Genomic DNA, 27,906 nt, shown 5'->3' with positions numbered 1-27,906 from the left:
CCGTGGTGTGTGGATTGTGTTCTGTTATGTCGTCTAAACCTTTGAACTTGTCTAGCTTCTGGTAGATTAAATAGATTATGGCCTGGATTTGTGATATATGATATCTTTTTGATGGTTTCGCTAATGAAATCGGAGGAAACCCCCTCTTTTGATAAAAGGAAAATCGATTGAAAGTGTTTCAAAAAAAAAAGTCACACAAGACTACCAGAGTCCCCAACGGGTCATCTGGGATCAGACCCCGGGTCCTGACCCCTTTCAGTTCAACACGAATAAACGCGACAGGGAGGGGAAAAAATCTTATACGACCGGGTCAGGGAGAGAGAGGAGAGCAGAGAGGGGAAGGCGATGGGGGCGGCGAAGAGAAACGGGGGTGAGAAGGGGCTCCTCTGGAGGCTGCCGGAGGTCACCTCAAGGGAGCTCGGCAAGATCGGCCCCGCCTTCGGGCTCGGCATCGGCTGCGGCGCCGGCGCCGGAGTCGGCTTCTTCGGCGGTAAAACCCTCCTCCTCCTCCTCCCCCTTCCTGTACAGTTCAACCTTTGTGCTCCTTTCTTTCCAGCTCCTTGTTTCCGCGTTACCCTGCGCTCTTGGCGGGCTGATTGATTCGGCGGATTGTGCTACTTGAGCGCCATATCGCTTCCGTGCCCTGGTTTCTGTCTCGTTGGTTGATTGGATGGTTATTGCCAGGTTCAGATGCTCCTGTCCTCCACGGTTCAAAATATTGATAATTGCTAGTAGTTCTTGTTCAGATTGTGACTTGTTTTGAAGTTAGTCATGATGGGGTTTAATAGAGCAGGGCTAGGGTTTGCTCTCGGACTCATCTGGTTAGAGCAGCCTCATTAGGGAGGCATACATGTATATAGGCATATATGACACAAATTTCTTAATGGGGATGTTTTCACAGATTGGGATAATTTTGTTTAATGCGTCGGCAGTAATTTTAGATACTTATGGCTTGGCAAGTGGTGTAACAACATTGGCCTTGGATGTATGACAATTTGGCTTCTGACGGTTTAGCCAAGGTTTATCCTAATTACTGCGCCCAGATAGTCCACTTGCCTGTATCATTAAACTTTCTGACAAATACAGTGTAGACTGAATAGCTTGCTGGCCACTTGAACTCTGAGAATTTAAGATGTGTCATCCAAGACATTCACATCATCACAAGAGACACCAATGCATACATAGCTAAAATATCATTAAGGCAAGATCGATGGTATGAAAATTATTGTAGTTTTATTTTCTGTAAATGTTAAGGAATGTATTATAAGTGCTGTTCAAAGTGTATTATTAAACACTTGGGGCCCATTTTAAAATTTTGAGCAATCAAAACTTTTAACTTTTCTTACTTTGTTACTTTAGATAATTGTCGATGTAGTGTGTAAAGAAGTAAACATGACGATGCAAGCAAGAATATTGATCTATTCAAGTGGTTAGCTATTACTGAATAACACTTCAGTAATTGTATAGTGTGCCCCTATACAAATTGAGACAATGTTTCTTCTCTCCAAACTATAGTTGCAACTATAGATATGCCATACTCAATTGGGTATATTTCTTGTATGAAATTTATAAATTCTGAAAGTTTTGTAGTTGTTAAAAGTGTGATCATTGAATGGTATATCACATGGTGAGATCTATTCTTTTGCTCCCTTGTCGTTTGCTATCAGAAATATAAGGTAGAAGAATGCTTGCATATTTATTTTCTTGCATTGAAATAAGCTTAAGATGGCATACCGACAAGTTTTTTAATGCGTAAAAATGTTGAGCTCTTTTTTTTCCAAAGCTAATCCATCTTTTATATACAGTTCATTGATTCATTGGAATCTCCTCCCTCCCCTATTGTTTGTCTCATTTTTTTAATGAACTCTGTATAATTTTATCTTTTTCATGAATAATGTAGGTGCAGGATTAGGTTATGGATTTCCTGGACTCACTTTAGGCTTCGGAGTTGGAGCTGGCTGCGGTATAGGATTTGGTTTTGGTTATGGCTTGGGCAAAGGAATTGCTCGTGATGAAAAGAAAAGACATTCAAACGTTGGTAAAATATTCCAGGAAACTCCAAATCTGCCTAAGTACTGTATGGGCATGAAATATTTAGAGGGATTTGTGCAACAGACATTCCTATACGTGCTATGCCTTGTTGCCTAACCTTGTAATATCTATTATCTTTGAAGTTTTTACTCTAGTTACAGTTGGTCATGTAAGTGAATTTGGAAGAAGAGCAATCTGGAGGGTAAAGTGGAATTATACCAACTGGCTTGAAACAAACACTCCCAGTAGTTGCTAAAAGAACAACAGAAAATTGACTTGTGTATCTTTTTTTTATTGATATTGTTTGAACTTAAAATACGTAGCTTACCAAATGAGATTGGAGAAAGAACCTTAAACAAGCTTTGCTTATGCTTTGAAATGAAAAGATATCTTCAAGCATTCCCACATAATAGTTATCCAAACTGGGGTGATTGGCAGTTTGACTGGAATACCCCAGAACAAGAGCTTTACTCAGTATTGCAGTGTGAAAGACAAAAGGAAGAAAATGAACAGAGTGGTCAATTCCATGCCAGAGCCAAATCTATTTTAACTTAAGCTCCATCCTGGCCCACATTTGGCATTACAATATGACCTTATAGTTATATTATTTTACCGTAACATATTAGCACCTAAGAGTGTTCAAGTACGGATTGATCCCAACACGTCCAAAACCGGCTGTGAAGCCATAGTTCATTTTCCTTCTTTCCATGTGATGTCAGCAGTGGTGCCATTTCGAAAATTTATATGCGATGGTTCACTAATGACTGGTTGAACTGAGACCATTTTTGAACACCCCTATTAGCACTACTTGTTTCGTCCAGACTCATAAACTATACACATATTATAGGCATGCAACACTTGATTACTTGAACGCCTAAAATGAAGTGGAAATATTTAGCGATAAGTGCAAACCATGGAAAACCACACCAATTTTTTTGTGTTCCTCACTAAACATTGTAAAATGGCATTTCTATGGGAACTAATGCTAACTTAATGATTGTGTCGTGTCTTGTTGAAAACGATCCTGAAAGGCCGAAACGGTGCAAATTGCCTGGAGGAATCTAATCACACAACCTAATCCCTGAAGCCTGAACCCACGAGCTTTTAGAGGACCAGTGCAGATTCTTCACAATCTCATTCTCTATCAGGATGGTAACAGGTGCAACAGTGGGATATTTGAAGTGACATCCAAGTATCTCGTGTACGCATAATGTAACTATGCCCACAAAAACAAACAAAAATAGCATCTCATTCGTGACTTCTGACATAAACTACAATATCAAACTGTGCTATTACTCTATTTCTGACAGCATGAGGGTTTTGAATAAATAGACCTGGTAGGATGTTACAGAAAACAGATTTGTTAGTATTAATTTCAGAATTTGAGCTATTTCAGCACTAATTGTTTGAGATTTTGTTTTATATGAACAAAAACTGCATTTTTTTCTCGTATTAGACATAACTTAATCAGTTTTGTTTTGTCATGGTTAAAAATCAAGTTGAGGCCCCAACACTACTCATTCCTCTCTCAGTTAATGCACATGTGTTTTACTGCACTAATATGCCAACATTTCTGAAAATTGTAGTCTAAAATAGAACATAATTTGATTTGATGTTTACTTTGAAATCTTGAAGATCTGTGCAAGTTCTCTGTTTGGGATGAGAAGGAAACTAAGTATTATATCACCTTCGCATAACTTAATCTTTGTTTCTCATGGTTGAAATTCGTCAAGTTGCTACCTTATGGCATTTGCCACACCCGGAAGATAACTTCAATTTGCATGCAAAAGAATGTGTATTGTTCCATGGTTGCTCACCCTTTCCTCCTCTTCTCTATTCCAGGGACACCATTGCCGGTTTGTTTGACGAGTTGGTTGTAAACACCAAAAAGCTTGCCACCGCAACTTCAAAACAGATTGAAAAATGGCACTGAGCTGCACCACCAGATGGCTGCTGCTATTTGCTATCTTAGATGGTGATTAGTTGGATAGAGACTACCGTGTCACATTAATATCCCATTTTGAACATTTGTAAGTAGGTTTGTATTCAAGTAGGGTTCTGACATTATGCTATAGGGATTGTTTGAAATTCTGGAAATGTTGAACATTGTGGTAGTTAAGAAAGAAAATTCGAACCGATGAAGATTTTTATGATCGTTGTACATGTCGGCTTATGTTCTGTTACTGGTTTTCCTCATCTCATCTGTTAAAACTTGAGCCTGATTTGGTGCTGTCAAATTGTGATGGAACTCTCGGGGGGGGGAACTCTTGTCTTGGTTCTCTCCATCTCTCATTGGATATCTGTCCCTATCTGTTATGTTTGGACCAATTGGTATCTCATGGCTCCTGATAAACGAGATAGCAAGCGGCCCTAATGGTGCCACATCAGCACCCTCATCTGCCAAGTCAGCACATACCGCCCAATCAGGCCCAAGCAACAGATAGCCCTCCTGAATACTGAGCCAATCACAGCCCCCTTGGCCTATCCTTGATGGGCCCACAACATCCTCCAATCCTCATTTCCAACCATTTAAACTACCCCACATTTCCCTCCACAACCACCCATCACATCCTCCCTTCTTGCTGAGCTGAGCACGCCCCTTCTCCCTCAACTTTGGGCTCGAGGCAATGGCGGCGCTCGCTCCGACGAAGATGCTCGGCACCCGGCTCAACTTCGCCGGCTCCTCCAGGTACGCCACAGCGGCACCAACTGCTGGCGCACAGAAGATCGTCTCCCTCTTTGATCGCTTCAAGAAGAAGCCCGCCCCGAAGCCGAAGCCCGCCCCCGTGGCCACCTCGAGCGTGGGCATCGACGACGAGCTCGCCAAGTGGTACGGTGAGTACAAAGAAATCTGACGGGCTCTCAGCTGAGATTTCACTCTTATCAGGTAACTTGTTCAGTTCTGAATATTCGTGTGTGTCTAAATCTGTCTTCTATTTTGTTTCAGGTCCTGACAGGAGGATCTACTTGCCCAACGGTCTCCTTGACCGGTCGGAGGTGCCGGAGTACCTCAACGGAGAGGTTCCCGGAGAGTAAGTCATAGGCCTCAACTCCATTTACTCTACACACCATACACATCAGTCATGCTTTGTCATAGCTCTGCAAGAGCAAAGCACAATACTGTTTCCTTTAGCAGCATGGAGTACATCACAAGTTCTCACATAACTGAAATGCTCATGTATGTAAGCATAAGTGATATCCATCTGAACTAATTGCTTGCTTTCCCTTTGGACTTGCAGCTACGGCTATGATCCTTTTGGCCTGGGCAAGAAGCCAGAGGACTTCGCCAAGTAAGTACAGACAGTAGTAATCTGCATTTTGCAAGTATAGACTAATCTGTGAAGTGTTCTGTCAAATTTCAGAACATATTCTCTCGACTAAGCGATCCTGCTCTACACCTCAATGCTGCAGGTACCAGGCCTTTGAGCTCATCCATGCCAGGTGGGCCATGCTCGGCGCCGCCGGATTCATCATCCCCGAGGCGCTCAACAAGTTCGGCGCAAACTGCGGTCCCGAGGCAGTTTGGTTCAAGGTAATTGCTGAATGCAGATCGTCATTTCTCACGGCTTCAGATTCAGAACTTTGGAAGTTTGAGCTCACGGTGCCATAAACAACATACATCCTGCAGACCGGCGCCCTGCTCCTTGACGGCAACACCCTCAACTACTTCGGCAACAGCATCCCCATCAACCTCATCCTCGCCGTCGTCGCCGAGGTCGTCCTCGTCGGAGGCGCCGAGTACTACAGGATCACCAACGGGCTGGTCAGTATCCTGAAACATAGATATGCGTTGCCGCAGCCAGGCGTCCTTGTACTGACCAACGGTTTGGTCAACTTCTCCGGCAGGAATTTGACGACAAGCTCCACCCCGGTGGCCCATTCGACCCGCTCGGCCTCGCCACCGACCCCGACCAGGCGGCGCTGCTCAAGGTGAAGGAGATCAAGAACGGGCGGCTGGCCATGTTCTCCATGCTGGGCTTCTTCATCCAGGCCTACGTCACCGGCGAGGGCCCCTTCGAGAACCTGTGCGCGCACCTCAGCGACCCCTTCGGCAACAACCTGCTCACCGTCATCTCCGGCGCCGCCGAGAGGGTGCCCAGCCTGTGAGCTGGCCGTTGATTGCCCGTCCGCCGCCGTCGGTTGCTGATGATCAGCTGCGTGCGCGCGATGCAGCAGCATGTGCTGTGTGAATTTTACCGGGAAAAGTTTGAGAGTACGAATGTGCCGTACGTGTAAATTATCAAGGGCAGAAGAAACATGACCGTTCTGATTTCTGATGGGAGTATCGGACCACTGCTACTTGAGTAATTTCTGAAATGGTTTTCATCATCGTTAAAAACCAGATTGACTCTTTTTGAAACTTGATTGGTTAAGTCCTTGCATATATATAGTGAACCCGTTATCGATTAGTACATTGTATGCATAGATTACAAATATATTATTGCCGAATCTGAAGTGCTGGAATTATACCAAAATCTTACAGACTCTAGGCTATGTTCTTCACATATAGCAAAATTTCTATGTCAATAGTAATTTAAAAAACTTTTGTATATCACAAGAATATAAAGACAACATGTATGTATCATATAGACCGAAGTTGCAAATGCATATTGAATCCAATATTTGACATACCAAAAAAGAACTCAAAAATACTTCTTTGAATGGTATTTTCTAAAATACCATTGACAACAAATTCAAATTTGCTACTATTGAGATCAAATGCGCGTATTTTTAGTTTCTCCATTTTTGGATTAAAGTTTGATCCAAAAAGTTAGATGGGACAGGGTAAATGCATGCAGTCGTGATTGAAGATGAATACATTGGAAGTTTTCATGCAAAGAAAAAGAAAATGCATGCAGTATCAGTGCTTCCTAATTTTATTAAAGTTTTTCATGATTAATAGAGGTGCTACTAAAGTTCATGCATGGGCCCTCTAACACACTTGTATGTAAGGTGTCTTGCTTCTACCACCAATGGCCCATGCAAATAATATCTTACGGTGAGTTTGGTCCATGGTGCACATTGACCATGTTTACAATGCAATGGGCCAAGCTGACTTGGCCCATCAGAAGGCCCAAATCATCCATTGCCCTTTGATCCTTTTTCCTTTACTAAGGTTATTACATGTTTTCTTCTTCTTTTCATTTTTTTTAACACAGTGCAGACGCGGACGCTCATACATACGCACGTACACTCACCTCTACAAACGCACATACTCACACACGTGCTGCATTCAAATAGTACATTTAGGGCAGTTTCACTATTTCTTGTTTTTTGCGGGGGTAGGACAATTTTATTCAGAAGGCCGATTGCTCCGAGCATCCAACAGCCGAGGAGCCAGGCAGGCAACCAGGATTTTTTTTCAAAACTATCATGTTCTTTGTAGCAATTTCGGAAACTATAGCGTAGAATGAAAAAAACGCAAAACTAGTAGCCCATCGGCCAGGAGTGGGCCGAAAAGGGAGTTTTCGGCCAGGCCATGGCCGAAGTAGGCTTTTCGGCCGCGCTTGGGCCAAAAACTCGCTGTTGGCGGGGGCCCGGCCGAAAATAGTAGCTTCGGCTGCTAGGCGGCCGAACTGGGCTGTTTTCGGCCCACCGGTGACCGAAGCTGGCCTTTTCGGCCAGGCTTCGACCGAAGACGTTTTCGGCCAGGTCTAGGCCGAAAAGGTGCGGATAAGCACCCGTTCGCCCCTGCGCTGTGCTCTGTTCTTCATTTCCCTTTCTCTCTCTCTCAGTTCTTCTCTGTAGAACTCCCCCCCGCGCCGATCTCCTCCATTTGCCACACATTTGCAAATCCAACCCACAAAATCGGTAGATCATAGCAATCCCCCCGGCCTACGGTGTTATTTTTTGCTATGGGATAGTTTTTGATGTGTTTGGGGAGGAGTAGCCATGGTGGGGAGGAGGAGCCATGGTGGAGAGGAGGACGGGTAGTAGGTGGTGGTGACTAGTAGCAGCAGCTGCAGAGGAGGAGGTGGTGAGGAGGAGGAGCAGGTTGGGGGCTGACCGGAGTTGAACCTCCGGTCGTCGGGGGCGGCCTTGTCGTTCTCCGATGGTGCAAGCAAGAAGCGGACACACACTTCGAAGGTATAATCACGTCGTCACAAATATTATGTAAATATTAGCGCATAGTTCGTGTAGCGGATAATATTAGTGTTCGTTGTGAATTTCAGTGTTAATTTAATTTAGGAGGCATTTTAGCGCATAGTTCGTGTAGCGAATAATATTAGTGTATATCGTGAATTTTAGTGTTAATATATTTTTGGAGGCATTTTAGCGCATAGTTCGTGTAGCGGATAATATTAGTGTATATTGTGAATTTTAGTGTTAATATATTTTTGGAGGCATTTTAGCGCATAGTTCGTGTAGCGGATAATATTAGTGTATATTGTGATTAATATAGTTTAGTTAGTGTATATAAGTCATATTGTGAATTTTAGTGTTAATATATTTTTGGAGGCATTTTAGCGCATAGTTCGTTGTGATTAATGAGAAGATGACAATGTCTGACAGGTGAAAATGTCTGAATCAGTAAATCTGAATGTTTACTACGGCGCTGGTAATGTTCGATATAATGAGTTGGGGGTTGATCTTAGCGAGTTTAAAAATGGCGTCATGACACTAGCAGACCCGGACAGACTGGACATTAGATAATTGAAGTACTGGTTGACAACTAGTTTCGGGCTGGATCCTGAAGTATGTTCCGTCAGTATTCATGCATTGTCGACCAAATCTTGTAAAAATGTCAAGTGGGAGTTGATGCCGGTAGATAGGAGCCAACATTGGTTGTCCCTGTTAAGACGCTGCCGAGACCGAAGAATCCACCCATATGCACTTGTGCAACCTGTGCCGAAGGAGGAGAATACCGTACAACTCCACAGGGGGTATGAACCCGGCCAAGGCAGTGAAGTGGCTAACGAGATTGTTTTATCCGGGTCACAGCCACAAGATGTGGATGGTAGCCAACCCGAGAAACAGTCAGACTACGTGCCACACAATGTTTGTGGTCCTGATACTGGGCAGAGTAGCCATTCGATAATATTAGCTAGTTCTGGTTTTGCTGATGGGGATGAGGAAGGGGATGAAATGCAGAGGGTGATGGAGGAAGAGGACGAGGATGGATTGGTGGAGGAACTGGATTCTGAAAATTCTGAGGATAAAGTTGAGGTACCGATTCCTTCTGCATGGGAGCAGGACATATCCACCGACCTTACGGTGAACAATGGCCATGAGACTCCATGGCAGTATAATTTGAACCAAGTACAAATAGGGGCTATGTTTGATACAAATAAAAAATTGAAGTGTGATGTGATAAAGTGGGCTATGTCTACGCAGAGGGTTTTCAAGACACACATATCAAGTCCAACAAACTATATCGTGAAATGTGTTGTAACAGGTTGTCCTAGGAAGGTGCACGGGCACGTGCCGAAGTATGACATCCACTGGGTTGTCACCATTGTCGTCCCACATAATTGTGTGAGGACGAACCTGCTGGTCAAGCATCCGAACCTGACTTCAAGTCTCATTGCGCAACTCATGTATACTGAGATAGTAGAGAAGAAAGATATGGAAGCAAAACACATCCAGACAGCAGTGAAGGTCAGATGGAATTATGTCATTCCTTATGGGAAGGCTTGGAGGGCTAAGCAGAAGGCTATGGAGGAAAGGTTTGGGACGTTCTTCGACTCATATGATAATGTTGTCCATCTCCTGGGCATACTGAAGGAGAGGAATCCCGGCACTTATGTGAACGTACAACACATGACGTTGCTGAGTATACCAGATTTCAAGGTGTTGAAACGAGTGTTCTTCTCTTTTGCTATGTGCATCGGAGCTTTCCGGCATTGTCCTCCTGTTATATTTGTGGATGGTACATTCCTGACCAGTCAGTATAGAGGGCAAATCCTGACTGCTATTGGTGTGGACGGGAACAATCAAATCATCCCACTTGCCATGGCATTTGTGGAGGGTGAGAACTTTCTCAGCTGGGTATGGTTCTTCCGCCAAGTGAAAATTGCCATCGTGAAGGACCGACCAAACGTGTGTGTCATTCATGACAGACATGCTGGTATATTGAAGGCCGTGAAGACACTTCATAATCCAGCAGATGACGAACCAACACCTTGGAGGGACTTGCAGAGCCAGTGGTGCATGCGCCATCTTGGGGCTAATTTTTTCTCACAGTTCAAGAACAAGCGGTTGATGAACTTGTTCAAAAAATTATGCAAGCAGAGCCAGCAGCGGAAATACGAATTTATTTGGTCAAAACTAGATGAGTTTACTAAGAAGCAGGTCCATGCAAGGAAAAAAATGGAAGAAGATCAGGTTAAATTAGCAGCACTCATCGCGGAGCTAGAGGAGCCAGTTAGTCTTTGTGACTTGCCAGCAATTGACCCTCCTAATACTAAGAGAAAGAAGGGAATGGCAATAAAGAATTTTTCTGAGTGGATAGAGAAAGAGCCTCCAATGAATTGGTCTTTGCTGCATGACACACATGGAGCTAGGTATGGCCACATGACAACCAATCTTGCAGAGGTGTATAACTTTGTGCTGAGAGGGAATAGAGCATTGCCACTCACAGCTATTGTGGAGGCTGTATTCCATGGCACTTTGAGATATTTCAGAGAAAGGCACGAGTTAGGAAAGAAGCATATTGAAGATAATCAGAACACACCTTATTGTAGCCGTGTCATGGAATACATGGCAAAGAAGATAGAGAAAGCAAAGAAGCACAGTGTCAGACTCATAGGGAATCAAGAAAGGAGGTATGAGGTTCAGCTTCCTACCGATGGTTTTGGTTCTGGAAATGAGGTGAAGACACATGAGGTAAAAATTGGAACGGAATTATATCCAACGTGTGAGTGTACATGCAACAAACCGAAGTTGTTGCACCTACCTTGCTCTCATGTGTTGGCTGCCTGTGGCCAGATTCAGTTGGATGATATATCCTTCGTGTCCCCATACTATTTAAAAGAGGAAGTGCTCAACACCTGGACAGGCGAGATGACAGGGTTTAGAGTCGTCGGCAATTTCAACAAGGTAAACGACGGTGAGAGAGTATACATCCCGCATCCAGACCTTCGGCGAACAAGTAGGGGCAGACGAAAGGCCCGTCGCATCCGAAACGATATGGACCAGTCTGAAGCTGGTGGAGCAACCAGACAATGTTTGTTATGCGCGGCTTATGGGCATAGGATGAAATATTGTCCCGACCTGAACAAAGATGGTGCTTCCGCATCGACGAGTGCTTCCACATCGACGGCTGCGACAACAGGAGCAAGAGGCGGACGTGGTCGTGGCAGTCGAGGCCGAAGGGGCGGACGAGGAAGAAATAACTCACAAGCTATATAATGTGCCGTAGTGGGTTTTAATATGTAATATGTCAGGACTATGTTTTAATTTGTAATATGTGAGGACTATGTTTTAATTTTTAATATGTCAGGACTATGTTTTAATATGTAATATGTCAGGACTATGTTTTAATTCGTAATATGTCAGGACTATGTTATAATTTGTAATATGTCGTACTTGTTTTATTTGCACCTGAGATTTGTTGTTTGAATTGCAGATATGTCTTCGTATCCGTTGCTTAATGGTAACATCGATAGAAAGCACCGGGACGCCCTTACGGAAGCGGGCAACAACTTAGACGTGTTGGTCACTCGTACCCCAAAGACTAACTGGCTGATACACGATTCATGGGTTGATAGGTATGTGTGCATATAATGGAGACCATATAATGACTTACTATGTTTGACATACTTTTCATAACCGCTAACAATCTCTTTATTTTGTAGGTTAAGTTGAGCTGGACTTCTACCCTTGGCACGGCTGGTTGAGGGTACTTGGATGAGTGGATTGATGGTCCGGACTTAGATGAGGCAGGTGAACCATTGCAGTTACACAAGAGGCAAGTGAAACGTTTCTCTTACGACAAGTCACTCCTTACCTGCTTAGTAGATAGATGGAGACCAGAGACACATACGTTTCACTTTCCTTGGGGAGAGATGGCGCCTACTTTACAGGATGTGTCTTACTTGTTGGGATTACCTTTGGACGGTGCTGCCATAGGTCCCTTAGAGGCAGAATCTGGGTGGCAAGCAGCGATGCAGACCCGTTTTTTGGCTGCAGTCCCGACTGCTAGGGCTATAGACAACAATCCTCATGGACCTCTTTTTAGATGGTTGAGCCAGTTTCAGGTAACCATCACGGCCACTTAAACAAATGTTGTTTTTTAGTTGTCCGATGTTCATACAATTATTACGTTTCTATGTAGATTGTCTCGTTAGGACATCCCGACGTTCAGTTGTCGGAGGCACAGATTGACCGGTCCCTAGAGGCATATATTCTTTGGCTGTTCGGCAAGACAATGTTTACGGAGAACCACGTGACCACTGTCGATGCACGACTCATCGGTATTGCACGAGAGATAGCTGCATGCACAGAGACAGTTTGCGCATACTCAGGTTAGGGGATGCTACCCGTCCTTCATGGCGCAGTTTGATAGTTTGCACGAGGATCAAGTTATTTGGGAGCCATACTCGCCTCAGGCTATATCATCGAGGTACCCAGTTGGGATTTCTGGATTGTGCACTAGAGATCGGCACTTTTGGATGACCAAGGCCAAGTTGGTGTTCGACGTGATGGTTGAGGAGATGTCTCTTCATAGGGTGATGAGACAGTTCGGCCTATATCAACAGCCTGAGATTCCAGATATTCCACACTTGCCAGACCACGTGCACAAGTAAGTACTAATACTATTTTAGTTGGCAGCTCTGCATTCATAATATACCTAATCATGTATCGCGCATGTCAATCTCAGGGACAGTCGCCTAGGAGGAAACAAGTCCATGGCTTATTGGATTCAGAGCATTACCCCTTACGTTGACGAATGGACTACCGCTGCGACAAATATCTGGGGTGAGGTTCGGCCCTTTAACTGGGAAATGTTCGGGTTGTATCTGCAGCGTTACCCGCATACAACGAGGATCTACTTGGTTCCATCAGCTGCTCCTGATCAGATCGAAGCCCCTCTCACCAGCGATATGTACCCAACTGCCTCTGTTGTGGGAACCAAACACCACGCGGTAAATGCTTTGGTTCTCATATGTTAAGTCTTTTGTTAATCTGGACATATTCGCTTGGTTGTCTATTCGTGGTGTCTATCATACAACAAGGATATAATTGGTTCACTCTTTGTGTACAGGGTGACTTGACACTACAGGCGCGAGAGGAGGTTTCCGCTTTAATGCGGCGCTTTCAGAGGGGAGAAACTATCCCACCGCGAGAGGGCGTCTCATGGTTGAGGCGTCTTGATGACAAGCTACGCGGGATTTACGCAGCTGTTACGTGTAGACGGACTTCGGATGTTGCACTTCCTCCTCCAGCACATCGTCCGCCACGTCCCTCTGTACAGCATTCAGAACCACGACCCTCTGTGCACCGTTCAGAATCACGACCCTCTGTGCACCGTGCAGAACCTCATCCTTCACAGCCAGGGAGATCTTCCTGGCATGAGCCACCTCCTTCACAGCCAGGGATCTCTTCCTGGCATGAGCCACCTCCTTCACAGCCAGGGAGCTCTTCCTGGCATGAGCCACCTCCTTCACAGCCAGGGAGCTCTTCCTGGCATCAGCAGATGAATCTAGGTAACACTACTCACTACATTCTTTTGAACAATGTAGTAATCGTTCTTGCATTCTCAGCAGTCACTGATACTTACTGGTGGTGCTTCGTTCATGCATTTGTATGAATTTTACTTCACCGCAGGCGGCAACCATTCGCAACCGTTCATGCATTCAGAGCAGTCATCGATCCTTAGTGGTGGTGCTTCGTACTTTGAGGGCGACCGCGAGGATGATGACCAAGCTACAAACATTTATGGCTTCTCGCAGACAGTGTTTCACACTCCACCACCACCACCAACGCAGGAGACAGAGACCGTGACAGACGAGGTTAACTATGGTCGTGGTTATCGCGAGCCTCGTCCACTGCCTCAGCGCGTATCGCCTTCCGGTCCTCGCCCGAGGAAGACCCAGACTCGTCGTCGTCCCCCGCAGTGATATGCTTATCTATCTATGTATGACTCATTATCTATGTTAGTTTCAGACTATTTGCAGCTGTGTGTCAGTATTTATGTATGAGACATGCTTCATGTATGTGTTACTATCGCACTTGCTTCTATGTGTTCAGGAGACATATATTGTTTTATGTATGCGAGAGACATATTACTATTAATTCGCATTCTTATTTCAGTTACATTTCCAAATAGACTACAACCGATAATTAAGATACAAGTACATCTGAATTAAACGGTGCGGCTGAACTTGTGCAATACATCTTACATACTACAAAATGAAATTCAGATAGAAGATAATGCCCTACAATAATACAATACAAACTAATAATGCAAATACATCTGAATAAAACGATACAACTGGAATACATCTTACATACTACATGAAGTCATCCTCCGTTGATGCAGCCCTCTTGCCCTTCGACGATGCGCTCCTCTTGCCCTTCGTCGATGCAGAACTCTTGCCCTTGGTCGATACAGAACTCTTGCCCTTCGCGGATGCAGAACTCTTTCCTTTGGACGATGCAGAACTCTTGCCCTTCGACGATGCAGAACCCGGAAGCGGCGGCATGAAGATATCATCGTCGTCCTCGCTCCCCTCAGTCCATAAAAATGGATGCTTTTCTGCAGTCCTTCTGAAAGTTTCACTCTTCGGCTCCACCACCTTATTCCACCTTTCATGCAACCTAAGAAGTTCTTGACGTACCTCCTCATAGGTCCTTTCAGGCCACCCAGACCTACATAATTGGTGAGCCAACTCATTCATTATGGTGTCACTACCGGTGAGTTCGTCCCATGGAACTATCCTATTGTCCATCCTGAAATCGGTAGCTAGACTCAGCAGAGTGCTGCTCATCTCAGGGTGAAAACTACGATCGAATGGATAATGGGACATCTCGACTACACTACACTGGAATGCTTATCCACCTCCGCCTGAAGCGGGTTTTATAGATACAGAGGAGAAAATGGCGGGAAAGAATAACTGCGGTATGGCGGGAAAGGGTTGGCGGGAAGGGATTGGCGGGCAAATAAGGCGGGAAGGGATTGGTGGGAAAATAAGGCGGGAACGGATTGGCGGGAAAATAAGGCGGGAAGGGATTGGCGGGAAAATAAGGCGGGAACGGATTGGCGGGAAAATAAGGCGGGAACGGATTGGCGGGAAAATAAGACGGGAAGGGATTGGCGGGGAGGGGTTGGCAAGAAACGGGTGGCGGAAACATATGGCGGAAAGGGGTGGGCGGGAAACGGGTGGCGACAAAATACATTTCAGCATGAGCCATGCAACTTCGGCCTAGGGTTGACCAAAAAGTGACTTTTCGGCCTAGACTAGACCAAAAAGTCTATTTCGACCTAGAGTTGACCAAAAAGTGTCTCTTCGGCCAGGGGATGGCCGAAAAGTACTACTTCGGCCTAACTGTGGCCGAAAAGTAGTAGTTCGGCCAAAGAATGGCCGACGGGCTACTAGTTTTGGTTTTTTGCATTACGTCCTATAGTTTCCGAAATTGCTAAAAAAACATGATAGTTTTGAAAAAAAATCACGTAGCACCACCCTCTCCTAGTCTCCTGCAACGCCTGCAACACACGTTCTCTGCACTTGCCCACGACATGCAGCAGCAGCAGCAGCTGATCATCCCATCTCATCTCATCTCATCTCCTCGTCACGCTAAGCCAGCGCCCAGTGCGCAATAACTTGAGGATCAAAACATCCTCCTGGACTCTCTCTGGAGCCGGGACGGAGGTTGAAGGCAGGATCGACCGATCGGAGCACCATCAATTCAGCAGCAACGCTCTTCCTCGCGTGGTCCTGCTCTGCTCGATCCGCCGTGATTAGCGCCCATCTCCCCGCCCTTGCGTGCACGGCTTTATGCCACCAGCAGCAGCAGGATCGCAGGCGCTCGTTGCTTCACCCTCACCCCCACTGGCGTGAGTGAATTCCTGCTGCTGCTGCTGCTGCTTTGTGCACTGCGATGCTACTACTGCCTCCAGTGGACCACCTCATATGCAATGCAGTGGATCACAGGATCTTTCTGATTTTCCCACACAAGTGTTCTAAAACAACACTTCGTTCTGCTCTCTCCACATGTGATTTAATTGCTTTTGCTCCTGTTTAAAAATTTGACTACACAAGCCGGCTGTGATGAGAAGGTGGATGGATCTCCTTTTCCTTGATTGGTTGGCTCGGCTGGTGCCAACTCAAGAACAACTGCCCTTGTCCTGTGGCGCGGCAGAGTTCACATGCATGCAAGCATGCATGCGTGAGCTCTTCTCTTGCACACAAAGATAGGACGAGCCGAGCATTAGTGCTGCATCATCGTGTCCCTCCTTGGAGCACTTGTCACTCACTCTCCCAACCCTAACCCTAACCTATGGGTCAACTAGTAGGAAGCATGTGTACACCATGAAGCTAAAGCTAGGGGTGTTCGTCCTTTGATTATTCTTCTAGGGCCTGCTTCTCGTGCTTTCCTCTCAAGAAAGACTTGTCTTTGTGTCTTCTGACAGGGGAACCATAGTCCATAGAGTATACCCTAACTATTGTTATAGGGTAACTTCCAAAAAAAAAAAACTACGCATTTTTGTAGGGCTAGGCCGGGAGATGGATGAGATGGGAACAAGGCAGCAACCCCTCCAGCTTTTCTTGCCCTATTCTTTCTCTTGACGTGGACGACGAGCTGATGCATGCGGTCAAGAGAAAAGTAAATGCTCGCCTCCCCTCCACGTCGATCAACATCAACATCAACATCTCGTATCATCATCCCTCTGCTATGCAACAGTAGCATGGCCTGTTCATAATTTTATTTTATTTTTGTAGTAGTAGAGCGTAGTACTTGGGTGCCACCACAGCAATGAGCCAAAATGCACCACGCCGCTTCCTTGGGCTGCTACATTAAATTGGCAGAGTACTGTAGCAGTGAAAAAAGTTAAATGAGGTCTCGAAAGCACCAAGCTGTCATGCCAGAACGAGCATGGTATTTATTTAAGCCCCCCTCCAAATAAATTCCCCTGGCTGGCTTTAGCTCCTACGGCCTCTCACAGTCTCATTACGTCACTCAGCCCGTCTTTTCTTTTCATTTTTGCATGGATGGATGGATGGGTGCAAGATATATCGTCTGAAAACATAGTACCGCCACGTGCGCTCCCACTGAGCTGCAGCAGAGAAATGACACCACGCTGCAGCGTACGTACGGGTGGCCGCCCGTTCGTCTGATGCCCGTGATGCGTGTGCGCGCGCGCGGGGGGCGTATCCTGATCCCGGAATCCGGTTCCCTACGTAGCGCAGCCGATAAGCGTGGATGGATTGGCCGGAATCCCATCGTGGTGTACTACCGCGCGCTCGCTCGCTCGCACGCGCAGGATCACGCGCACACTCAAGCCGGGCGTCTGATGTGATTTGATAACACGGCCCGGCCCGGGAGGGATCCCGCCCCTTCTTCCTCCTCCGCTTTCTCGGTTTTTTTCCGGCGCGGCGGCCGATGCTATCTCTCTCTCTCTGTTCTCTCGGCGCCGCTGGAGAAAACTTTGCGACGCACGCACGGCCCCGTCCGTGCATGCGCGGTCAGTGCCTCATTAAACCCTCGTGCTGCCGCCGCTGGGGTTTCAGAGCTTTTTCGCTGTGGGGGTTTGCGCGCGTGTGTGATGGATAGAATGTTTGGTGCAGAGGCCTTTAATTTGTCCGAAAGTTGGGCGCCGGGTTTGCCTTTCCCGGCCTCTTGTTTTCTGCTGCTGCTCGCCCTCGTCACGTTGCAGTAATAATGGAGCTCAGTACGCGGTGTTCAGGCTCAACTCTTGGCCGGTGGCCGCAAAAATAATCAGGCTCGGTACGAAAGATGGAGACGCGCAGGCCACAGCCGCAAGCATACTACTACGTGAATAATTTTGGGGGTTTCTGCATGGTAGTGTAGTACTAGTGTTTCTGTTAAACGAGATGCAGTACGGATGTTTTACTGCGCAGACCATTCAATTTTTTTGAGGTTGACAGCTATGCCGGCACAGTCGGCAGTGCTTGCAGATGAGAGTACACTCACTCATCCATGGACATGCTAACACTAAGCCGGCCTCTCACTTCTCTCCTATCTATCCGTATTTACTTGCTACGTACAAAGATGCAATTTAATGCACGTCCCTCGTCTCTCTCCCTCTCAGCGCAGAGCACACAGCATTGGCATGCGTGATAGTACTGTGTGTTTTCTTGTAGTACTACGTAGTACTATTTCTCCAGGACTCTGGGGCCAAGATAAAACCGCACTGAGCTCTATCCGTTGTTGGCTAGAGCCTTGAGGGCTATTAGGACGTACATATGGGTGTTTTTCTGTAGAAACAAGTGCACATGCTCTTCCTTCGAATGAGCTATCAGCACCAAGAATGAGTAGTTGAGTACCATCTACTCGATACCTACTAGTAGATGAACCGGAAACTTCCCTAAGAAAAAGATACTCTGAAACACGCCTCATTCCTTACAAAAAGTATTTCCACTCTTCGATTTTTTCCTTGAAAAAAAGTCATACATTCGACTGAGTATTACGTGCATGATTTTAAGTTTGGTGCAAAAACACTCATCAGCGCCCCATGTGCAAATATAATAAATTTAGTGCATAAATAGCTGCTATTCTAGTCATCTCATGTTTTTGTAAGAACACAAACTAGCATGTTTTCTCATGAAAATGTAGAGGTGCATGATATACTACCATGTGTACAGCATTAAAAGAATAAAAATAAAACATCCAAAAAAAACTCTTTTATACTAGTATTTTTCTATAAACTAAATGGTATAACCAATCCCAGAGCACAAAATCCACATCCCCTATGTACCAGATTCAGTCTATTTGTGTTCTTTATTGTTCTTCTATGGTACTATATAATGATCTCACTTTAGGAAGATGTTCAGATATTATACATGTGTTTGTGTGTTAAAAAAATTGAAATGAGCTTCCTGTAGCTCGAGCTCTGTTGGCATTTTTTATTTTGAGTGCATGGAGCTTGGTATTTAAAAAAACCAAAAAACATATTTAAAAGTTAACAAAAATCCGTAAAAATCCCATTAAACATATATGTGTTCCGCATGAACGTGTGAAGTTTTGTTTAAAAATATTGTGGTTTGTAGGCTATAAAAAAGTCTGGCCCAACAAAAAAAATAAAGGGCCCATTTTGGAAATATGTATTTGTCTTTTTGCTGTATGCCACGTGTGAAAGTATAGTGTTATCAAATTTTGCACATACGTAGTATACACGTGTATGTGTGTTCACAATTTTTTTTACATCACACTATGGAAATTTGAAATTTGAAAAGACCTCCCTATAGCTCGAGCTCCGTGGCATTTTTAGATTTTGATTGCAGACTTTTGGTGACCGTGCTTCAGGGAGCTCGGTATTTAAAAAAAATCATATTTCTTTCAAAAAAATCGGGAAAATCCATTGAAACATATATGTGCTCCTCATGAATGTATCAAATTTCGTTTAACAATATTGTGATTTTTAGGTTGTACAAAAAAAAATCGGCCCAACAACAAAAATAAAGGGCACATTTTGGAAATGTGCATTTGTCTTTTTTCTTTAAGCCACGTGTGAAAGTATAATGTTGTGAACTTTTTCACATATGCAGTATACATGTGTAGGTGTGTTCATAAAAAGTTTCAAAAGAAATCACATTGTCGAAATCTGAAAATTTAAAATGAGCTCCGTGTAGCTCGAGCTCCGTTAGCATTTTTCGATTTTGAGTGCAAAATTATGGAGGAGCATGGTATTAAAAAAAAACATAAATCATATTTAAATTTAAAAAAATTCGTGGAAACATCTATGTGTTCCTCATGAATATGTGAAACTTTGTTTAAAAATCTTGTCATTTGTAGGCTGTACAAAAAGAAAACAAAAATCCGGCCCAACAACAACGATAAAAGGACCGTTTTGGAAATATGTATTTCTCTTTTTTCTGTACGCTACCTGTGAAATAATAATGTTGTGAAATTTTGCACATACATAGTATAAATGTGTTCACAAAAAATCGTGTTGCGGAAATTTGAATTTTAAAAACGAGCCACCCTGTAGCTTGAGCTCCTTTGGCATTTTTCGATTTTGTTTTTTTACATAAAGCTAACTTGGTGGGGGGAAATATTGCAGGCCTAGTAGAGATCGATGAAGGATTTTATCGATACACAAATATTGAGAAAGAGAAAAGGTGTATGCAACATACATTGAAATATTTTTCTAAGGTTTAATCTGTTGTTAGAAATCATAAACTAGGGTGTACAAAAAATAGCCTCATGTATAAGGGGTGCTTGGTGGGTTGTGGTTTAAAAATACGAAAATGATACCTCGCGAACGTCTGAATTCCGCCACCTCTGAGTGAATGCCTTCTTCTATGTTGGTTTCTTTGCACGAACTTGACGTGTGCCACACTGCCATGTCACGCTTTGCCAACCATTCCCTAAAGCGTGGTGACTAGCGAACTCCCTCCTCCGCACTATTTCTCTTTGCTCACACTCACCGCATTCTCCTCCTCTCTCTCTCTCTCTCTCTCTATTGCGGCGGTTCGAGACGATTGTGGCTTCCTTGCCGCTGATTTCAGCGTCGTTAGGTCAAGTGGTTTACTCATGGCTGGGACGACGGTTTTCATCTTTTTTGTCGGCATCGAGCTCATGGCCAATGGCGGTATTTGTGCATTTGGTGATGGTGGTTGCGGATGGTGGTCGGGGATATGGTTTTCTTTAAGTTTTTTGGTGCCGACGCGTGTAGGAAGCACCATGGTTTTCTTCGGTTTGTAGTGTGGTGGCAGCAACTGTTGTGAATTCACTGGCGAGGGGGCGTGAGTGTTTTTGGGGGAGGGGTTGCAACGTAGATGGGGATAGTAGTTTCCACCCATCCACTCTTCATCTAAGCAATTTTATACCATTTTTCATGCTTTCACTTAGTCTAAAATTTGCTAGAACTGTTGTATGTGGGTAGATGGTATTGTTTTTTGAAGGAGGGGTAGGTGCTATTTTTTAATTGTGTAGAGGGTCTTTTTCTCCCTATTTTTTGCCATGTCGAGTCCTATTTATCCAGTATAAACCGCCATGTTGTGTAAATGGCATATGCGCATATGAGAGACAAAATTGCCATGATATGTGTGTGTGATTGGTAAAACTGTCATGGGTATATATGTGTGAGAGAGACTTAGGCCAACTCCATCGCACGATCTTATCCTGTCCGCCTCCGTCCGTTTGGGGTAAAACGGACAAACGAGGTGGCCCCAGCGCGCGGGAGCAAACGGACTTTTGTCCTTTTGTGTCCGATTTCAACCCATCCGCGGCCGAAGTTTGCGCCGTTTTTGGGGTGAAACGGACACCACGCGGACACGTGGGTTGTCTGCGCGCGTCCTCCCCAGACCCGCCCGTCGGTGGCACAGGGCGGGCCTTTTTCTATCCGCCCCACTCCCTCCCTCAGGCCGCACCCCCCTCCACTCTTCCCCACTCTTCCCCTCACTGCCGCCGCCGCTGCCATTGCAGCCATGCAGTTCGGACGCGCGCTCGCCCAGCCCCTTCCCCTCGGCGCCGCCGAGCTACCCAACCACGGCCACCTGGTTTGCGCACCCGCCGGCCGGATTTGGGGAGGATCCGGTCGGTCTTGAGCTCGCCCGGCTGTGGGAGGCCGGGTCGCGCCATGGACTGGCCGGGCACCTCGCCGAAAGGCCCTGGCAGGGCCGCAAGGTCACATGCAGGCAGTGGCTCCTCCTCTAGCCGCTCGGATCTGCACCGTCGGTGGTCCGCCGGCAGATACACGAATGGCGGTCGGCCGGGCTCGGTGCTTGCCCAAAAGCTCACCGGCGCACCGTTGCCACTCATTAAGTGCGACCACTGCCCAAGGATGGTCGTGCGCCGCGTGTCTACAATGCCGGAACATCCCAGATGGGTGTTCATCAAGTGCTTAAATGATGGGGTATGTGCTCTTTTTAGCTTCGGTTTGTGCTCTACTTTTGACTAGTTGTGCTAACTACAAATTTTATTGTGTAGCATCGATGCAAGTTTTGGTATTGGGAAGAAGAGTACATCGATATATTGATAGAGCGAAATTTAGTACATGTTCGTGCACTTTTAGCTAGCATAGAGGCTGTAGATGAGACAAGTGCACTTGTTGCTAGATTAGAGGCTAGACACGAGACTAGGTGTGAGGAAGCAACATCGACTTCTGGCTTGAAGAAGAAAGGAGGATGCCAGATCGAGCCTCCTCCACAGATCAACAATGAGTGCATCGAGAAGGCCCTAACCCAACTCAAGGGAGCAGTTATGGAAGTTGGGTATCTTCTAAAATGTATTCTTGTTGTTCTTGTTTTTTTGGTCTTGCTTTACTAGTCAAAATGTGATAATGTATTTTTCATGTACCGAAAATGAATGATGAAAAGAAGTGAAGGACTTGCAAAGAAAAATGTGCGCGGATAGGATGCGTTCGGGATGCATCCGCGCGATGGGCGCACGGCCACTGCATCGCAGGACAGATCCGGACATGACCCCATCGCCTTACCCAAATGGACAGAATCCGGACAAAACGGACGTCCGTTTAGGGTCGCGCGGTAGAGTTGACCTTATATTGTCGTCGCATATTGTGTGTCTGAGAAACAAACTTGCCATGGCATGTGTGTTTTTCTAGACATAACTACCATGGCATGTGTGTTTTTCTAGGCTAAACCATAAACGGATACACTTTTATTCATGCGTGATTCTCCAATAGAGCAAGATCCTGCATGGAAGTCTCCACATGCTTAGATAGCGGATTACATTGAGTGAAGACTAATGATCAACATTTAACTTGGTAATTCGTATGTCCACGTGAACCTCCTTGGAGTCCCCGTGCACTGCGTCGGCGAGTAAAGGGTGCCATGGGTTTTCCAAGTCCACATTGGCGGGATAGTCCCAGCTCCCCAGAGTCCAAGTCCGTTCAATGAGGCCGGTGTCGCCGCCTTCGCGACCCGGAGGGGTAGTAACACTCACCACGCACCCGTACATCGGCCTCGTGTCAGTGTCAGCGTCAGCGGCGTCGCCCCTGACACACATTACAAAGACGGGGCGGCGGCCTACGCGGGCCTCGCTGGTGCCCATGATCAAGAGGAAGACGCTGCCATCCTCCTCCGAGACTAGCAAGCGGTGGTGATCCTCCAGCGACTCTGGCATGGTGAATGGGTAGCACGTCTCGTACTTGATGTTCTCCGCCAAGGGCCAGCAGTGACCGCTGCACGCATCTGTGAGGTGATGCACCATGTCTGTCGGCGAGCCACAAAACGGCATCGGGCACTCATAGCAGTGGACGAAGGGCTCCTTGGAGGCATCGACCAGGCCGTCCATGAAACAGGAGTGGCTGTAGGGGACGTTGCACCAGTTGAATATATGAGCAAGTTACTACGAGATTTAATCCGAATAAGCACAAAATAAATCATGACGGCTATAACAGAGATGAAACTAATCATGTGGACTAGCATAGTAGTAGGATATAGAGTAGAAACATGAATTCTACCACGATTTCGAAGAGGAAGGACAGAAACACATACGGTGCAACGGGAGCAGCACCGTTGGCGTTGAGGTTGTCGCCCATGTCCAAACACCACGTAGACACATGCCCTATTTGGATACTCTAACTCGGTTAGAGGTTAGAGTTAGATTCTAACCTTGAACTAGCTCTGAACTAACTCTAACCAAAAAGATGTTTGGATGGGAGGGTTAGATGGAGCGTAGATACGGCGAGGCGCCTTCATGGACGGTGCGAGATGGAGGGAGGAAGAGGACGAGAAGCTTCGAGGAAGTGGGGTGGGATCTACCACGGGAAGAGCGAGAGAAAAATGTGTTTTTTAATGGCCCCGAGAAGAACTAACTCAAATAAGCACCTCTTGGGTGGGTTAGTTTTTTGGGGTGGGTTAGATGGATCTAACCCAAACTAACCCTCCTGTTTGGATATTTTTGGGTTTGAGTCCAAACTAACCCAAACTAACTCTAACCCTTGGATCCAAACAGGGCCACGGTCTTTGAGCACGGTTCGTAGTCGTTCCATGCTCGGGCATTGAAGTTTGTAACTATTTTAGATTAGAATATACTACTCCTCCGGTTCTAGTAGTAGAGCATAGTCCTACTCTACTACTCTACTCAAGCAAGTTAGGGCATAGCACTGTAGGGAGTACCAGTACTGTGATCACTCAAGCAAGTTGTCTGGCATCGACATGACCCTACGCTGCTGGTATGTGTCTCGTAAGTCAAGCGGCGTGCTGTAGTCATCATCACCTGTCCACTTCCCGCAGCACATATTCGCTTCTCCATCTTTGTCCGCACATAATCTCGTCCAATCTTCCATCCCCGCTAAGGCGCCTCCCCCCTCGTCTGAAACCCAAGCACTAACAATGGAAGAACTGAGCAGCGTCCGCCGAAAGAGTGGCTGGAATTCGCTCCCCACAGAGGTAATCAAGCTCATTGTTTCGCGTGTGAACAATCTCAGTACCATGCAAGGATCATGATGGCAATGCGGTTTCGTTCATCAGGCAAAACTGTGTGTACCCAGCGTACCATGTGTCTCTGCATGCACCATACCCTGATATGTGCCGCCACGCTCTGCAGCCCAAAGTAGGAGAGAGGGTCGCAAGTATCAGACTTCGACCTGCTGGCTGGAGTTTCCCCCGCCAGGCACCCATCTGGTTCAAACCGTCAGCCAATCTCCACAGCTTAATAAATAGTAACGTCTAACTGAGCCAGCTAGTTAGATGCGTACACTTGGTGTAGTAGGATCTTTAGTTAGTTTGATGCATACACTTGTTCTTTTTTGGTAGCCCTTTTGTAATGATGGCCGATGTTTGGTTTGGAAGAGAGAGCTGCGTCTTCACTCTTTTGGCCTGCTTACTGCTTCTGTTGCACCCCCAGCCCTGGTTGCTGCTGCTGCCGCTGTTGTTTTCAATGTACAATCAATAGTATATTTCGTCCGTTGGTTGAATAAATGTGTTGTTAGAACGACAAACACAATGTTTTGGAAGTCGTTGCACGGTTCGATCCTTTAGTGCCCCGTACCGTACGTAGCGCATACTATTTTTCGTACGGAACACATTTCCCACTTGTTGCTAACATGCAGCCCACTGATGAAGGCCCAATAGAGAAGCCCATAATTAACTACAAGGGAGGCTCTCACATAAATCCGGCCCAGGTACATGCTCATGGTCCCCTAAACATAAATAAGTAAATAAATAAATAAATAAATAAAGCTAAATGCTCATGCACCAGTTCTTTGGGAAAATAGGTAGCCCAGTATTTCTTTTTGAAGAATACCCAAGCTAGGCCTATTTGTTTTCTCCGAATTACCGGGCTGCAAATCTTTCAAGACGAGGAGGAATGCATTCTGGCCTGGCTTAAGAGTATGGTCAATGTCTGTTAAAAGTAATATCAAAAGGGGTATAAGTTTCTTTTTTTGTTTTTGTTCTTCACTAATATCTTATACGTATTTCATTGGATTTAACATGACATAGTACTAATTTATTTTTAAATTTGTTTTAGTATGGCTATTAATTTGTGGATTAAGAATATTTCGTTCCCCAGCAAAAATTTACGAATTTTCAAAATTTCCCACATATTTAGTTAATTTTTTAACCCTGGTACTGACCAGAAAATGGCCAGCAATTCTAAAAATGGAAAACGGGCTGCAATTAATTCCATATGAATTAGAAAATGAGTAAAAATTATAAAAATAATAGCAAATGGGCTGTACACGCCACATATTTCGAGGTTGACTTGTTTACGCAAGGCTTTGTCAGTGAACACACGATTCTAGCAGCAGTGACTGTTGGATGTCCATCCAACGACCGGCGTGCTTCTTCAATCTCTGATCTTCCTGCTCCAGCCGCCTAAACTAGCGCCGGCGGGACTGCCTGCTCCCTCCTCTTGTGGCCCGCTGTGATGCCGCGCAGGCTTCCCCGGCCCACCCTACTCCCTCCGCTGGCCTGGCCGCATGCAATCGACTGCCTCCTTATTACGCAAAAAAAATATTCCTCCCACTGACATCTGGGGCGCACCGGTTGGGAGGCTGACCTGTGGGCCTACTAAGTTGACGCGTACGCAGGGCTTGTCAACTTAGTCAACAAATGATTCTAGCAGCAGTAACTGTTGGATTTGAATCGAACGATCCTGCTGCTTCTTCAACCGCCGCTCTTCTTGCACCAGCCGCCCAAACTAGCGCCGGGGAGACCGCCTGCTCCTGCCTCCAGTGGCCGGCTGTGCTACCGTTGAGGTCTCATCGCCCCCTACTACTCCCACCGCTAGCCAGGCCCTGCGGCGACGGCAGCCTCACACCGCAGCCGAACCAGTGAGCCCTCGTACTCCTCTCCGCGTGGGCATCCACTGCCGTGTCTTCCCCGGGTCCGCGTCGTCCCCTTCCTAGGCCTCACCGTCGTCCACCGCCTTGGTGCTCTCGGCGCGGCGTGGTCAACTTTGTCAACGACATTCCACCGGAAAAGTACTATACGTGGAGAGGCTGACAGCTGGGTCCACGGCCACAGCCTAGTTTTTTTTGTGATTTGCCAAGTAAGTCGCTTTGTCAGGCCTGTTGGGCTGCAAATCTTTCAAGACGATGAGAGATTTCATTCGGCTGGCCGAGAAAATGGCCCATCAGTAATGAGAAATGGGCTGTATATTTTTAAAACATATCAAACCGGCAATTAGTTTCAAATATCTTTTTTTTCATTTCGAGATTTTAAATTACATTAATTTTTATGCGTGGAGAATTTGTTGGATTCTATATTGATATACATTTATTTTTAAAATCAGTTTGAATGTGAGTCGAAATTTCCGGATTAAAAACAGTTCGGACCGCACCGAAATATGCAAAATTTCGTATGATTTTTTAACCATGGCCACAATATGGGCTGTAATGCTAACAAAAAGAATATGGGCTCCAAAAAAACCTTAATAATTAGAAAATGGGCTGTGAATTATTAGAAATAATGGCAGATGGGTTGTATGCTGTTTTCCACAGATTTGAGGCTTTCCTAAAAAAAAGGTTGACGCATAAGCAGTGACTGTTGGATGGCCATCCAACGGCCATCGTTCTTCTTCAATCTCTGCTCTTCCTGCTCCAGCCGCTCAAACAAGCGCCGGCGGGACTGCCTGCTCCCTCCTCCCCGCGGCCGGCTTTGCTGCCGCACAGGCCTCACCGCCCCACCGTACTCCCATCGCTGGCCTAGCCATCCCTCTACTCACCCACACCTGCTGTTATTCTCCGGCGACGGCAGACGAACCAGTAAACCCTCGTACAGTCGTACTCCCCTCCGTGTGGGAAACAACTGCCGAGTCTTCCCTACCTCCGTGGCGTTCCCTTCCTAGGCCTCGCCGTCGTCCACCGCCCTGGTGCTCTCGGCGCGGCCTGGTCAACGTGGTCAACGACCGACATGCATCTGAAGTGGACTGTACGTGGAGAGGCCGGCAGCTGGGTCCACGGCCGCAGGCAAAGAAATGCCTCCTTATTACGCGCAAAATAATGATTCCACCACCGAACATCAGGGACCCACCGAAAGGGCCTCTGTATTTCGTGAAAAAAACGTTACCGCCGCTGACAGCTCGGACCCACCAGCTATATCTTCGCACGCTAGGAAGTACCTCCTTATTATGCACAAAAAAAATGAATACTCCCCCTGTTAGCTGGGACCCAGTATAGTGGCAGGCTGACTTGTGGGCCTACTAAGTTGACGGGGACGGAGGGCTTTGTCAACTTAGTCAATATGCACGATTCTAGCTCCAGTGACCGTACGATGTCCATCCAACGGCCGTAGTGCTTCTTCAACCTCTGGTTTTCTTGCTCCAGCCACCCAAACC

General features: G+C 46.0%; 2 protein-coding genes across 2 annotated transcripts; both read left to right on the top strand.

Moving 5' to 3' along the window:
- The first annotated feature begins 255 nt into the window (after positions 1–255).
- On the top strand, positions 256–4,182 carry LOC125550731 (protein TRIGALACTOSYLDIACYLGLYCEROL 5, chloroplastic-like). Its single transcript, XM_048713802.1, has 3 exons — positions 256–490; positions 1,901–2,072; positions 3,874–4,182. Exons 1-3 carry the CDS (start codon positions 346–348, stop codon positions 3,962–3,964), a joined length of 408 nt encoding a protein of 135 aa, XP_048569759.1. The 5' UTR covers positions 256–345; the 3' UTR covers positions 3,965–4,182.
- A 375-nt stretch (positions 4,183–4,557) lies between these two features.
- On the top strand, positions 4,558–6,308 carry LOC125550730 (chlorophyll a-b binding protein CP26, chloroplastic-like). Its single transcript, XM_048713801.1, has 6 exons — positions 4,558–4,866; positions 4,979–5,063; positions 5,271–5,321; positions 5,443–5,563; positions 5,660–5,794; positions 5,878–6,308. The coding sequence occupies exons 1-6, from the start codon at positions 4,659–4,661 to the stop codon at positions 6,136–6,138; spliced, it is 861 nt and encodes a 286-aa protein (XP_048569758.1). The 5' UTR covers positions 4,558–4,658; the 3' UTR covers positions 6,139–6,308.
- Positions 6,309–27,906: the final 21,598 nt, after the last annotated feature.

The sequence above is a fragment of the Triticum urartu genome, chromosome 4 (assembly GCF_003073215.2).
Source record: "Triticum urartu cultivar G1812 chromosome 4, Tu2.1, whole genome shotgun sequence".
Lineage (NCBI taxonomy): Eukaryota > Viridiplantae > Streptophyta > Magnoliopsida > Poales > Poaceae > Triticum > Triticum urartu.
This window is presented reverse-complemented; position numbering and strand designations above follow the sequence as displayed.